The 15,269-nt window shown below is 41.3% G+C and overlaps 1 protein-coding gene across 1 annotated transcript; it reads left to right on the top strand.

Annotated features, from left to right (window-relative positions):
- Window positions 1–11,463: 11,463 nt before the first annotated feature.
- On the top strand, window positions 11,464–13,406 carry LOC139656558 (protein FAM163A-like). The gene is made up of 2 exons (XM_071534203.1): window positions 11,464–11,556; window positions 13,029–13,406. Exons 1-2 carry the CDS (start codon window positions 11,464–11,466, stop codon window positions 13,404–13,406), a joined length of 471 nt encoding a protein of 156 aa, XP_071390304.1.
- The last annotated feature ends 1,863 nt before the right edge of the window (window positions 13,407–15,269 follow it).

Here is a 15,269-nt window from a genome sequence, read left to right on the forward strand (position 1 = left end):
AAGAAGGAAAGCCGCCAGTTCTTTGAAGGATGAAGGAGTTGGAAATCTGCTTCACACTCTGCACTCTGGGTGGGGGGGGCAGATTATTACCCTATAATATGCAAACATCATGAAGGAGCAGTGTTTGCACCTTAGGGTGCACCTGGCCCTGTAAAATCGCCTCATATTCCTTGGCTGTTATACGACAATAGAGCGTAATTATCGGACAGAATGACTCCCACATGATGGCTGCTCATACATTGCAGAACCAACACAGTTTTTAACAGTTGACAATAGACATTTAGGTGTAAGGCATCCTTGGGCTTTCTCCAAATGTAAACCTGTCCAGATAAATGAAAAATGGTGAAGAATGACTCATTATTTTGCCTCTTTGGAACAGTATTAGTTTCCCCTTTTTGCTTTGAAAACTTCCATATAAAAGTGGTGACTGTCACACCTTTTTTAAACCTGACAACACATACTGATAATTGGCATTCAAGTGAATAGGAGTGCTTGTGTAGCTGCCTTTGATTCGGTTACGTCAAATTTACAGTCCTTTTTCATGTGGTGTTTCCATTATTTTTTCCACCCTCTGTAGAAGCACTGTTTATAAAAGTGACTTATTATAAAATGTATGTATTGCCTTACAAGCATACAAGATTTACTGTAGCTATATACACCATACCACCATGTGTGGCACCATACCGTGCTATACATCACTGTATCGCAGCAGTCCATTTTTGTCAGTCACTGGCAAAATCCCTCCATCACTGTAAAGTACAGAGAATGTACTTTTTAATAGCTTTTTCTTTCCAATTTCTTCATTGACTTGAATAGTAAAATTAGAGAAGAGAAAGTGTGCAGATAATGCATCCTGTACTTTTTTTTGCATTAATTAGTTTAATTTATTTTATACAAGATTAAAACAAAGTGCAGTTGCAGTTTTTGCTGCCAAAAACTGTGCTGCCTCTGTTTTCTTTTTCTGTATTCTGATTTTTTTTTTTTATTACACATGAAATGTTCTTTTTCTCTTATTTTGATTAGCACTAATGGACATGATACTTTCACTGACCTCAACTGCTCTCAACATAGAGATATATACATATTTTTTTGCTGTATTGAAAATGGACAGTAATAAGTATAAAAAAGTGAAGTGCAGTTAAAAAAAGATGCAAAGATGACGCAACAAACCACATGGTCTTAGAGCAAAGCCACTTTAAATCACAACACAACAGAATCCCTTCATGGCTCATCTAGGCCATACATTAATTTTGCTATCTGTATTTTTAGGGAAAATGAAAATGTGCTCTTGTACTTTGAACTAATCACCCACTGCCTGTCTCTACAATAGAATTCAGTATCTCAGCACCTCTTTGGACCAGGGAGCCTAGCGGTTCATAATTCTGCCTTAGGGGTGCGTAGCTGGTGTCGAAATTGCCAGTATGTGAGTTCTCATAGGACGCCTCCCCGCACTGTCAACACCAACTGGTGGTTCTTGTAAAAAAGGCTTTGTGACTTTGTCCCAGACAGTTGTGGCCATGTTGTGTTCTACTGTCAGAGCCATTCTGTCTCATTCGTTCTCTATCTCCATTTCTTAGAACAAGTACATACGCAAAGAGAAAGTGCATCACAAATGCATACAGACAAGCTTGCCCATGAATCAGAGAAGATTAGATTTGTTCAACGCGCACACACGCACACACACACACACACTTGACTTCACCCTGTGTAAACTTTCCACTCCTACACTCTGTGTCATTCCTGTTGTCATTCTAATTTCATCTCAGGAACCCTGCCAAGACAATAATGAACTCAAGTCATGAGGCAGGGGCCATGCTGGGTGGCTGTGCATCCTTGTACATGTATACGTGTGTGTGTGTGTGTGTGTTGTGTGTGTGTGTGTGTGTCTATGTGTCTGTGTGTATGTGTGTGCATAGGAGAGACAGAGAAGGAGAGGTAAAGACGGTGTTAAATGGAGGGGTTGGGCATGTTTACGCCGGTGGTTTGTGTGCTTGTGTGTGTATCTGTGTGAGTATGTGTGATTATATGTGTGTTCAGTGCAGTGTAAAGCATTGTGCTGGTTTTAAATTAATCAGTGCAGCGGAGTGTATCGTCTAAGCCGCTGTAAAGTGTCGACTCCTTTATTCAATTTGAGCAGTAATCTTACTGCTCCCCGCTGGCCCGTCTTCATCAGCCCCCCGCCATAAAGCTAGAGAAACGTCATTTTTTTGGATCAAGATAATACTTAAAGAACCATAACCAGGCTAAATCTCATCATTATAATGGTATTAGGGTCAAGATGGACCTTGTTTGCTGATTGAAAGGGGGAATATAGTAGACCTATAACAAAATTTTATGTAAAATCCTTTTGTCACATTTATATGAGGTAAAAAGATTATTTCTTTTGTGGCTAAAGCAGCTTGTTTATTTTTTTTCCAGAGGAGGGACCCCAATTACTGTAATGCCACACTGAGCTTCAGCACCAAGGACAGCGGCTTTCACTCATGGTCAGTTACAGCAATCCAAAACTCGAAACATCCAAAACTCTGCTGGCCTCGTTTCCTTAATACACCAGGGGGTCCCAAACTTTTCTTTTTTTATGTCAAGGACCCCTAAGCTGAGACAGTCTAGATCACAGACCCCCGTTGTTTTCTGTCTAGACTGCAGGTGGGCAGAGTGAAAGCTCTGATCAGAGCGTACAGTTTTATTCATTCTCTCATTCTTATTGTTCATTCTCTAGCTTCTAGTGAAATTAAACTATTTCTTATTTTGCTGTGGACCCCCTGGATCCCCCTGAAGGACGCATGATTGCTGATTTAGGATTCCTCACCAGGTGTCCATGATTATCCCCATGAGGCCAGCACCCTCGATTTACAGTAGGACCAAGGATTTAATTATTTAAAGAGATGGGTGTAGCCTACTTTTTGTTCTACAGCTGCCTTTTAATACTTTTAAGTACAGTAAGTATTCCTTATTTCTACTGAAGCAAAGACTAGTATTTTTTTCCTCCACCAAGGAGGTTATGATTTCGCCTCCGTTAGTTTGTTAGAAAAAAACCTATGGACATATTTCTAAAACTCGGCGGACAAATAGCCTATGCCTTGAGCCAAGGAACAATTGATTAAATGTTGGTGGTGATCCGGGAGATTCCCACCTTTAGGCGATTATCGTTTTTCTGCCATAATTAGGCTATGACACTAACAGAAATCACTCCAGATCCTGAGGGCATGTTTAATTAAATTAGTTTAACTTCAACTTTAAGTGAAGTGATAGGAAAGAGGTCTTTGGGTGAAACAGCAAGTTGGAGAAGTGTTAAGCGTTGGCGGAGGTTTGCGCTTCCCGCCCTCTACCCTGTCGGAGCATTTGTCCTTTTAGTAAAAAACTGTTCAAAAGTGTTTTACACCTAACTCAGTGACGTTATGCCACCGGCTTAACGCTTTCATGTCTGAACGGTAACGCCCTCCCCTCCCTCTCCTCTACCACCTCCCATCCTCCAGGTAGGTGATATCACCCACCCACCCCAACCCCGTCCCCGCCCCGCCGGGACCAGCAGAAGCGGCAGCCAAACCCCCTCCAGGAGCCGCACTGAGGACGGAGCCATGCCGAGCGATGACTCTCAGCCGGACCGCCGCCTCTCCGTCTCCAGCGCTTCACAGAGGACGATGCCATGAGATTTCCCATAGGCCTTTGGCACCTGGTTGTAAGTGAACGGGGGGAAAGAGGGGGTAACCGACAGCGGATAATGACATGATGGTTCCCGTTGTAGCGCGAGCAGAGCGGGGCTCCGGGCGTCTTTAATGACCAGGGGGGGAAGAAATTATTTCCGCACCGGACTTTACGCTTTATAGTGGAGCCACGTACGCTACCGGACTGACCACAGTTACAAACACGGTTTCTCAAACAGGCTGTCGAGATTTCCTTCAGTCCAAGAGGTAAGCTTCATTTTAGGGAATTTAATCATTTTCAGGCATCATGGGTTTAAGCTTTCGTGTGCGCATCCGCCACTTCACCTCGTCAATTTAGCCGCTTAATTGAGTAAAAACGCGCCTATGAGGGACTGATAGTGATGTAGTCGTGAATTAAAAAGGTGGGGAAACTGTGACCTCCAGTGATCCTCATAAGGCAACCACTACTACAAACCAAAATATCTATATTTTCAGACAAGTATTTACTTTTTTTGTTACTTCAAAGATATCCTCGTACGAAGTAGTTGTATATTACTTACTATAATTTAGCCTATACACTGAATTTATAACATAGATGATTTTTTGATTTTATGAAGGTTCAATATATTTTGCAATATGCTGAGAAAGGAAATGAGAACGAGATGATTTATTAATTCACAAGAGAAGAGATCCTAAAAAATATGTAGACATGTTTGTAATAGCCTAACTCATTCTCTCTGCAAGTGAGTAAGTGAGGGGGTGAACAAATGTATGAGTGACTGAGTGAATAGGTCAGTGAATGAATGAATGAATGAGTGAATGAACGTGTGATGTGAATGAAAATGGATCTGACTCATTTGGTGAGTTTCTGCCCACTTTCTGCCTCTGTCCTGGCAGACAAACAGACTCATTCACTGCAGCTGTTGTGCTGACCACATCACACTCGGCCCTGAGGCTTCTCCTGACATCATGGCAATAATTGATGTCCTGTCTTCCTTCCCAGGGGGCTTTGCAGCGCGGTCCAGGATGCTAACCCCCAGATGGTGACTTCCACAGGTAAGGTGTGTGTGTATGTGTGCTTGTGTATGTGTGTGTAGGCTGTGTGTGCCTTTATTCACAATATCTGTGGGCAGGTTTTTGTGTGTGTGTGGTGGTCCCACTGCCCTACCACACAAATACACACACAAATACACACACACACACACACACACACACACATCTTCCACCTCTCTCTCTCTCTTACAGCACTGAGTGTGCAGATCAATGCTTGTGCTCTCTCTCTCTCTCTCTCTCTCTCTCTCTCTCTCTCTCTCTCTCTCTCTCATATACACACATCTTTTTGCCCCAGTACAGGTCAGAAGGGTGTCAACTATAAACCATTGTTGTACAAAAGGTGAGGACATGTTGTTTATGTGGTATAGCTGATCTCTGTTCTGCACCTTAGGGATCCTGCTCAAGGCGAATTGCATTGGTGGAAAGAACCGACACAACTGAGAGCGTTAAATTCAGTTTTATCGCTCATGTCTTCAATTGGGTTCTTTACAAGTTATTTGGATTTTATTGATTTCCTTTTGCCATTATCCAGAAAGAAGTAATTCTTTTTTCGGTCTTTCATTTAACATCCCTCCATCTCCTGTGTTCAACTATAAATGATCCAAAAAGAAAAAAGAAAAGTAATTGAGGTAATTATTACACATGGTACCCACTCCAAACAACACAAAAGTGACTGGAGTAAGTATACGCGATGTCAGTCATATGGAAAAAAGGCTTGACTGAATTCCGTTTAACGATTTGAAAATGAAATCATCCACTTTTCCTCCCTTTTCTGCTCCTCGCTGCCATTGTTCCCTCCTGCTCCGGCAGCGTCTCTGTCCTAGATGTGGATGTGTTCCTCTTCTCACACGCCGAGATGAGTGCTTTCAGAGGCGGAGGAGGGAGAAAGTCCCGATTTTACTACCTGGCTAAATTGCCCCGTGATGGAAAAATATTGTTAAAGGAATGATATTTGAATAATTGAAGCCCCTGGGCTTTAAAATTGCAGGGCTCACCGTGATTTCCAGTGCAAAGTTAGAGGCCACCTCACCGAAATATTCATATCATTATTTAAGAATGGAGGGAGCCACTCAGGTACTGCCACCCTCTCTCTCTCTCTCCCTCTCTCTCTCTCCCTCTCTCTCTCTCCCTCTCTCTTTCTCTCTCTCTCTCTCTTTCCCTATAACATCCTCCTTTATCTCGTTTTTCCATCGACTATCCTATTATGTAATATTCTCTCATCTCATCTTTTCTCTTTTCATTTGATTTCTTTACTTTTCTCTTCTTTTCGCTTGTTTTTTTCACTTCACTTCTCTTCAGAGGAATTCCACTTTATACCAGTAATAACTTATTTTATCAATATCATATTTTAGAAGAAGAACTTAAAATGGAATGCTAATGGAATGGAAAGCTAGCTAAAATTGTGTTTTTAACCACAAATGAGAGAGAGAGAGTCTGTCCAGCATCTGTGATGACACCGGATGATGAGAATAGATTCGAAAAATGATGAGAATATTTCTCCCAAGGTCTAGGAGAAATTCTAAAATAAGTTCTGGATATGTGGAATAGAATAAAATTGAATAGATAGAATAGAACAAAAGATTGTACTGTCTACGAATGGAACTTTGCTTTGTGCAGACCAACATAGAAGGAAACACATTTCAATACACACAGGCCACACATTCACTCAACAATGACACATGGAGAAATATAAAAAAAACAACAAAAAAAACCTATAAAACTGTTTAAAAATATGAAGACACATTGGTAGACACCACCAATTATTAGTTATTTGAAATGATAGAAAAAAATCCCATTTGCAAAACCCACACACAACCATTTAATTTGAGCCAAATTGCTTCACCACCACCATGATATTTTGTGTTATATATCATTCAGACTTGATGTTTACCATGTAGTCATGGGCTTTATGGTTTTATGGTGTATTTTAGGGTGTAGGAAGGACTTATTCAGAAAACAACATTTTCCCCATTTTTCCTTTCAATTTATGGGAATGGGTGTGTGGGTGTGTGGATGTACACTGTATGCATGGTGAATGTGTGTATATGTATGCGTCTATGCGCTGGGTGCACATGCCCACGCAAGTTGCACGTGCACGTTTGTGTGCAGTCACATGTGTACCCAAGTGTTAGGTTTGTTTCATTTCCCACAGAGAAAGCAAATTAAAATGTGACACCTCTCTCTCAGCTGCTTCTCATCCCCTGCTTTTCACTGGGTGAAGAGAAGACAAACTACTAAATATAGTTCTCCAAGTAGAGCCAATAAAGCTTTCTGCGAACATTCCTCACAGACTTTATGAAGGTCAAAAAAGATGCTCTTGTGGTAGCATGAAGATGTCCGAATGGAGGTTTACTGCCCGACCACTCTGCCTGTTTGTTTGTGTGTGTGTGTGTTTGTTTGTGAGTGTGTGTGTTTGTGTGTGTGTCACGGCAGCTGGCAGCTTGCAGCGAGAAAGCCTGAGCACAGTTTCTTTAAACTCAGGCACGTCTTGTAACTACCAGCGTTAATTTAGTGGCTGCACAACGTTATGTGTGTGTGTGTGTGTGTGTGTGTGTGTGTGTGTGTGTGTGAGAGAGAGAGAGAGAGAGAGAGAACACATGCATTGATCTGCACACTCAGTGCTGTAAGTGAGAGTGATAGACAGTGTTGCTGACAGAGCCCAGCTAAAGCCAGCTTTCTTTTATAAGCTTAGGACACACACACACACACTCACACACACACACGCACACGCACGCACACGCACACGCACGCACACGCGTGCAACCCCCATCAAAATGTCTTTGTGCTACCTTAAAAAATCCTGCAAATCTTAGGGATAGACATTTTTCTTTAGCCCATCATCTCTTGTAAAGTGAAGAACTGGATCCTTGGCTTACGATCACTGAAGCTCACCTGACACACTGGAGTCAACTAGTCAGCTGGGAATTCAACGCTTAATGCCTTGAAGGAGGTTTTCTAATGTGTAAATCAGATGCCTGTTGGCTCCCCCGAGACTGACTCATCCCTCTTGGTCTCCGTCACTTCTCCAAGTAAATAATTGATGGGATTTTTGGCAGATCCCTTGTGTAGGAATAAAGGTTCCTTTTAGGCCACAGTTAAATCTAAGGGTTGATGTGTGTGTGTGTGTGTGTTTGTGCCTGCTTGCATCCCTCCTTGTGTATGTGTGTGTGCCTGTGCATGCATGGGTTTGTGTGTTTCCCAGTTGAATCAGACAGCTCTGAACCACTGAGAGTCATACATGAACTGTGTTTGTTAAGGTATTCTGACAACATTAGGGTTGAGTCTCCCAGCTTCTGTCACTTGGCGTCTTTGTCTCTCTGGTCTGTTGGAAACTCCCTAACCTGATGTATTACCTCACCCCAACTTCCTTGTATAATTTGGTCACACTTTACTCAAAGTCACGTTTATTTTTAGTTCCAGACAGATTGTATTTCTTTGCCTATGTTGACATACTTCAGTCCAGGTCATGATTTCAGCATTTCTGAGCAAATGTGCAAGCGTTTAAAGAATTGAATTGATAGACCGAGAGTAGAAGGGAAGAGGGGAAAGATGCTTTGTGTGGCGAGGGAGTAGGACAGGGAAAGAGTGAATGGGAGACAAAGGGAGGATGGCAGAGGCACGAAGCATAAGGAGGAGTAGAGAGGGAGAACAGGAGTAGAGAACAGAGAAGAGAGAGAGAGAGATAGAGAAGAGATGGAGCGAGAGAGACTTCACATTGCTTTTAACGGCATTATCCTGGCCCGTGGTGTATATAATTTAGTGCCATGACGCAATGGAGATACTGCACAGAGGGAGCCGCCTGGTAGGGAGGCTCACATGCACATCTGAACACACACACTCTTGCACACACACACACACACACACACATCTTTCTCTTTCTACCTCACTCTCTCACTCTCCCTCCTTTACTCTCTCTCTCTCCTTGGCGATTGTGGTACAGATTTAGAATCGGCAGAGATTCAGGTGCATTCAGCTGTCTAGTTTTCTCATCCTATGTGAGTAGGTGGTATAGTAGTACTACTTACTTAACCATGAATTAGGGTCAGTTCTTGGCCCTTGTGGTCATGGCTAGTATAGTGCTTGGCATACCTGCGTCAAAGAGTATTTGCAAAAACATTGGACTCCAGCGGACTTAATCACTCAACTATCTCTGGGCATGTGTTTGCTAATGTGTGTGTTTCTTAGCATTACTTTTAACCTTCTTGGTGCACCAGATGGCTGGAATTTGCCACATATGGTAATGCAATGAGTGCCAGAAAGTTTAAACCATTTAATTAAACAATAGGTCAGTTAACAGATAAACAGTTATAGCTAATTACTACAATATTAATATTTGGCCTAAAATGAATTATTCTGCCGTAGACTGAACCTCCATTGTCAACCCTAATTAAGTCCAAAATTTATGTCAAAATCATCCATTTTCTATACTTGTATGAGTGGTAATTTTCAGTTTTCATTAATATTTAAATCAACTGTTATGTGTTCACAGGTGTGTGTTTATTGGGTATTTGAATGTGACCAATCAGGTGCCCAGAACTATTTGTTTAAGAATATAAATTACTTTTCTGTGACTGACAAATTATCAGACACTATCTGAATTGACCTGATTATGTAAACCTCACCAACTGCAACTAAGTTAAACCAAACGCAGAAAATGTTTTGCAAACACTGTTTTATCCAGGCCTTAACCTCATCCACATCATGTACCTGCAGTGCAGTGCAAATGCTGACAGGATTTGCACTGCACACTGTAATCTGCCTTCAAGGAAAAGGCAGGCAGTGATTTCAGAGAATTTCTTGATTTCCTGGCAGAGAATCTATATTGGATGTCTCATGTGTCTATGTGTGATTGTCCAGTTCCCATTACACCATCAGTACATTAAGGTGCATGGATTTTTGTTGGTTTAGTAAACAAATCTTTGCTTATGTTGCTGAATTGTCAGTAAACAGCAAAATGCTATCCAGGAGTTCATATGATGATAAATTATCCATGCAACACTGAGTGATGATAAAATTAATCAGTCTAGGGCTGCAACTAACAATTATTTTCATTGTTGATTAATCTGTCGATTATTTTCTCGATTAATCGATTAGTTGTTTGGTCTATAAAATGTCAGAAAATGGTGAAAAATGTCGATCAGTGTTTCCCAAAGCCCAAGATGACATCCTCAAATGTCTTGTTTTGTCCACAACCCAAAGATATTCAGTTTACTGTCATAGAGGAGTAAAGAAACCAGAAAATATTCACATTTAAGAAGCTGGAATCAGAGAATTTTGACTTATTTTTCTTAAAAAATTACTCAAACCGATTAATCAATTATCAAAATAGTTGGCGATTAATTTAATAGTTGACAACTAATTGATTAATCGATTAATCGTTGCAGCTCTAAATCAGTCATTGAAAAGCAATATGACACTAGATGCACGTACGCATTGAATTTAGTATGCTGAAATTGTAGGCCTTCTGCATATATATGCATAGCATACTGACCATATGGTTAGTGCACACAGCAGGTATTGCTGTGTTCAGCATGCTAATTCATCACCAACTACATCCTGTCAGTGAGGCATCCTGTTTCCCATTCAGAGTGGGCTTGTTGGAATTCAGTGCTACTCCACAATTGTCCCTTCTAAAATCACAGCACATCTTATTCTAAATGTGTAAAGTGACTCCTCATCGTTCAGAGCAGATTCCATTACAGATTCCATTACATGTGAGTGAGCAGGTGCGATCAGCTGATAATATTTCTTTCATGCTAAGCCTTTCCTCTTGACATAAGTCCTGTCCCGTTTCTCTTCCTGCAGGAGTTCCAGTGAGCGGAGGTTTTGAGAGCAGCGCCCCACAGACTGTCATGATCCTCCACCTTGTCACACTCCTCCATCTCTCCATCTCCCGCTGTCTTCTAACGTAAGTCTTCGTCTCTGCTGTAGATCTCAGATGTTGCTGCCCCCTTAGGTTATGGAAGTATTTTCTCTAAGCTCATAGCATCTGGCAATAACATAACATTCGCCACAAGAATTTAACTGTGAGACATAAATCCCCTCCAGTTCTCTGACACTGTAAAACAGCTGCATAATAATGTATATTATTGCAGCAATCAGTTACTAGCTCAATTATTAGGGTTTTATCACTAAAACCTGTTTCAAGACAAGAGTTGAATCCTTAATGACCAAAAGTCATTGATAACTTTTTAATATATTGAGCTGTACAAAAGCACAACTTTGGAGAACTGGTGATTTCTATTTCACACATGTCCTCTTGTCTCTTGTCTCTGTTAATGGACAGAGACAATGAGCATCAAGAAAATACTTCAACTTACTTGACAGGCACATATGACCCATTTAGTGCCTCATAGCCTTCAGAGGCTATAATCTTTCATACTCCTACACCCAAAACTGAAAAAAAACTCTGTCTTTCTATGTCTTTCTGTATCATGCATCACAATGGCAAATAATCCAACTAATTCAGGTCAAATCGGTTATCTTTGCAGGTATCATAGAAACCTTTGTTGAACGTAAGTACACTGAATGATCTATAACAAATTTTACCTTCATCTCCATTGCTGCCATGAGCTAGATGTCTGTCAGTCTGTCAGTCAAACAAATATTCTCCCCTTTTCTCCCTCTTCTTCTTCTTCTTCTCTCTCTCTCTCTCTCTCTCTCTCTCTCTCTCTCTCTCTCTCTCTCTCTCTCTCTCTCTCTGTCTTCTTCCATCTTTCCCTCTCTCTCTTGCTCCCTCTGAAGGGTTTGATGGAGAGCTGGTCGAATGTCAGCGGGAACTGTTGTTATAACCGGAGGAATTCTCGCCGGGGTGATACTGCTGTGCATTGTAGCAGTGCTCTGTTACTGTAGACTCCAGGTAAAACTAAAAAAAAAAAAGTTAGTTAGTTTTACAAGTAGACAGGAAGTAGTTTTACAAGTAGACAGGACAGTTTTAGTTTTTTCTCAATTTCTTCTGTTTTCTTTTTATTTCAGTTTCCAACAATGTTTTTTAACTTCTAATTGTCCCCCACCAAAGGGGGGACTATGGATCAGTTTCCATTCGTTCGTTCGTTTGTTCGTTAGTCACACTGTAACGTTGACTTTGTGCCGCTAGGGGGCGGCATTGACAATGAATGGGGACTCAGTGGTAAAGCAGGTCATACAGTTAAAGTTATCATACAATGTGGGGGACAATGAATGGGGACTCAGTGGTAAAGCAATACAGTTAAAGTTATCATAGGTAACATAATAGTCTACACACGCTACACACTTGGAGACATCAGACTGGGTTGATGTGTTGAAGTGAGAGTCAATGGAGAAATTTTGGGCAAACCTCTAACCACAAAACACTGTAGTTATTGTACAGTTGTTGTGGACTGTTGTACTGTTATTGCACTCATCACTGCACTACCACTGTGCCGTCAGTGTTGACTACTTATATCATATTACCACGTACCTACTGTGCAATACCATATATCACTTATCATTTAGCATTTATATTATTCATAACACTCACGCTCCTGGTGTTGTACGTTATATTGTATTATAAATTGTATTGTAGTGTACATTGTGTAATGTACGGATTGTATTTATTGGGTATTGCAGTTCTTATATTTTGTACTGTATTGAGTAAAAACAGGACAATTACAGTTACTGCATTTCAAGATATAACTTGTAAGCCTAATTCTGAGGAGAGTAGGCAACAGAAATATATGGTCAATCTGTCCTTTCATTGTCCCATACGAAAATGCTTATACAATTTCACTCATATTTCAAATACACTCAGCAATCACTGACTGACCCAAGGGTGGAACTACATCACTGGTGGGGGACAACATGTTTACTATTTGCTTGTTTTCATCTTAGTTTTAATTTTAGTTTAACAACTTGGATGGGCACCAGAGGTGTGACCAGGTCAACTTTGCTTGAGTCCCAAGTTGGTCTTAAGTCTTGAGGCACAAGTCTCAAGTCAAGTCCCATGTAGATTAATGCGTCAAGTTAGAACAAATCAACAGACCAGTATCAATTTAATATCTTAAAGAAAACAAAATATCTAGGACTTTCAATGCAATATAATTGTAATAGGACAAAAACTTGATAAGTGCCTCATGAGTTTGATTTCTATAATCAGTTTTAACTTCAGTAAATTAATATTATAATAATTCCATCAAAATTCAGAAAACAGAATTTAAATTAAGTCGTCTGGTGGAACAAATCTCATCACTTTCAATCTAAGTCATTTACACAAGATCTTTTGTCAAGACTTCAGAAACCTGAAGACACGATCAAAACCTGAAACCCCAACCTCTCTCTCGCTTTCTCTCCCCGTGTCTCTTCCTCATTCCTCAGTACTACTGCTGTAAGAAGAATGACTCTGAGGTGGACGTGGGCTCCGTGGTGGGAGGGGACTCCCACTCTCACTTCGCCTGCAATGCGTGCAGCGCCCTCGCCATGGACGGCGCGCCCGTCACGCCCGTCTCCCTGGACCAGCTGGACGCGGCTCCCCTTCACAACCACTGCCCCACCTGCTCGCCGTACTACCTCCGCTCTGGACTCACAGACGACATGCGTAACGGAGGGGAGCGGCTGGGCTTCCACACCTACTACGAGAACCCGTCTGTGTCCCTCCCCCTGTCTGTCAACCCACCGGGCCCCTCCCCTCTGAGTTACTACAGTCCCACGGACATGTTCCCTCCCCCGCCGCGCCCCTACAGCACCCAGGTCTGACCCCCCCGCCCCTCGATGCATAGTGACGATACATACATGAACACACCTGACCTATAGTTACACACACCTGACATATATACACATCTGGCACATGCCCTTTTGCTTGTGACTGAATTTTGAACATGAACATTATTTGCATTCAGTTGGTGCGTTATGATGCTGCACAGTTATCCAGACCCGCACATCCAAGGGAGTGACCCAGAAATCGAGCCCACTGATAGAGCCTCCATGTGGGGAACAAATCCATGGACCTGCCCCTTGGGAGCTGTAGTCAGAAGGGGGTAGAGCAGTGTTAGATCAGGCAGGGATATGGTATGCAACCTCAGTTTCACTCACACACCCCCACCATCCCCCCACCCCTTTAGTTTCTGTTATTCTCTCCTGCATTGTTCACCCCTCTCTCCCTGCTAGCATGAAGTGAAAAGGGTTGAATGCTAGCCTGGGACTCCCAGCTTACTGTACATGAGGGCTAACAGTTTTTCTATTAGGTGTTGTCGTTCGCCAATTACAGAAACTACTGAATCAAACTTAATTGGTCTCTTTCAGAGGAATGAGATAAAGAGTGAAGGAGAAATTACCGATTTTTAAGCATTTTATGTGTGTCTTGAGAAAACAGCATTGCTTTACAGCAAACCACTGGAAAGACTCTAGTTTCAGTCTCCTAGACGATAATTTAGTGTGAATTTTGTTTCCTTGTCTCCTCACTTCTGGTTAACCTGAATGGAACTAGGCCACTGAAAGCAGTTTTGTTCAGCAGTTAAGTGTCTTCCATATAAGTTGTCTGATTTACTTAACTTTCTAATGTTTACACATTCAGATGGATGGAAAGAAAGGAAGCATCCTCAGACTACGGGTAGCCTTGGTCTTGGATAAGTCTTAGGTAGAAATGAAGAAACTGGGATCATGTACCATACTTTATTGATCTTGTAGGCCAAGTTTTGTATCTATAAGCCATGATATCTGGTACAGTGTAGTTACGATGATGCAGTGTTATTCCACAGTATATGCCTGACTCTATTTATCTTTAAGGAGTATATTGTAGTTTATAGTGAGGGACGTCAGGGTTTTAGGTGTGTTTTTGGCGAGTTTCTGCCAAAGTTTCTGCCTGTGAGTTTTCCATACTCTTCAATCTTCCTCCATCTTAATTTCTCTCTGTGTTCCTGTGTGTGTTTCTGCCAGCTGTAGTGCAACAGAGAAACACAGTTAGAAGAGCATGGAAATGGTACTTTGGTACTAGAAATTCACTTAAGAATTACCTTACACTGTCCTTAAATTCAGCTAAAAATGTGAAAAAGGGTTTTTAACACAATGATATTGAGTATTAATGATAAAAGAGTATAGATAAAAGACAGATAAAAGATTATATAGAGATTTATTCAGTATATTTTCACACACCACTGTTTCCACTCAGCATCGTCCTCACATCTCATCCTCCTCACCTCACATCCCCTTGTTCTGGGGTTCTTTGTTAAGAAGTATGTGATAAATTACATATATGTATATCTACTCCTATGTTTATTTAGATGTCCACTCAGCATTGGTGTTCACTGCAACATAGCCAATATACTCTCACTCATCAAATATGTTCCCCATAGTTTGGTGGCAGGGATTTAGTTTAGTGCTCACTAGTTCTGTGACGACCAGTCTTTTGCAAGTCACCACAAAGAGCACCTAGATGTATCAGAATTGACCTTTGCCCTTTTTGGTTTTAGGTTCATCTTATTTATTTATCTATTTTTTGATTGTTGAAAGTTGTATTTTTCAGAGCCTGTACTGAAATAGAATATGTTTCAAATACCCTGATGCAGTGTATTTTAAACAAATGAGAAATATCCACCATGTTTCACAAAATGTTCCTTTTTG

This window comes from Centroberyx affinis, unplaced genomic scaffold, assembly GCF_046629955.1.
Source record: "Centroberyx affinis isolate AG114_WGS23_722 - 3 ecotype Tasmania unplaced genomic scaffold, CSIRO-AGI_Caff_v1 ptg002495l_1, whole genome shotgun sequence".
Classification (NCBI taxonomy): domain Eukaryota; kingdom Metazoa; phylum Chordata; class Actinopteri; order Beryciformes; family Berycidae; genus Centroberyx; species Centroberyx affinis.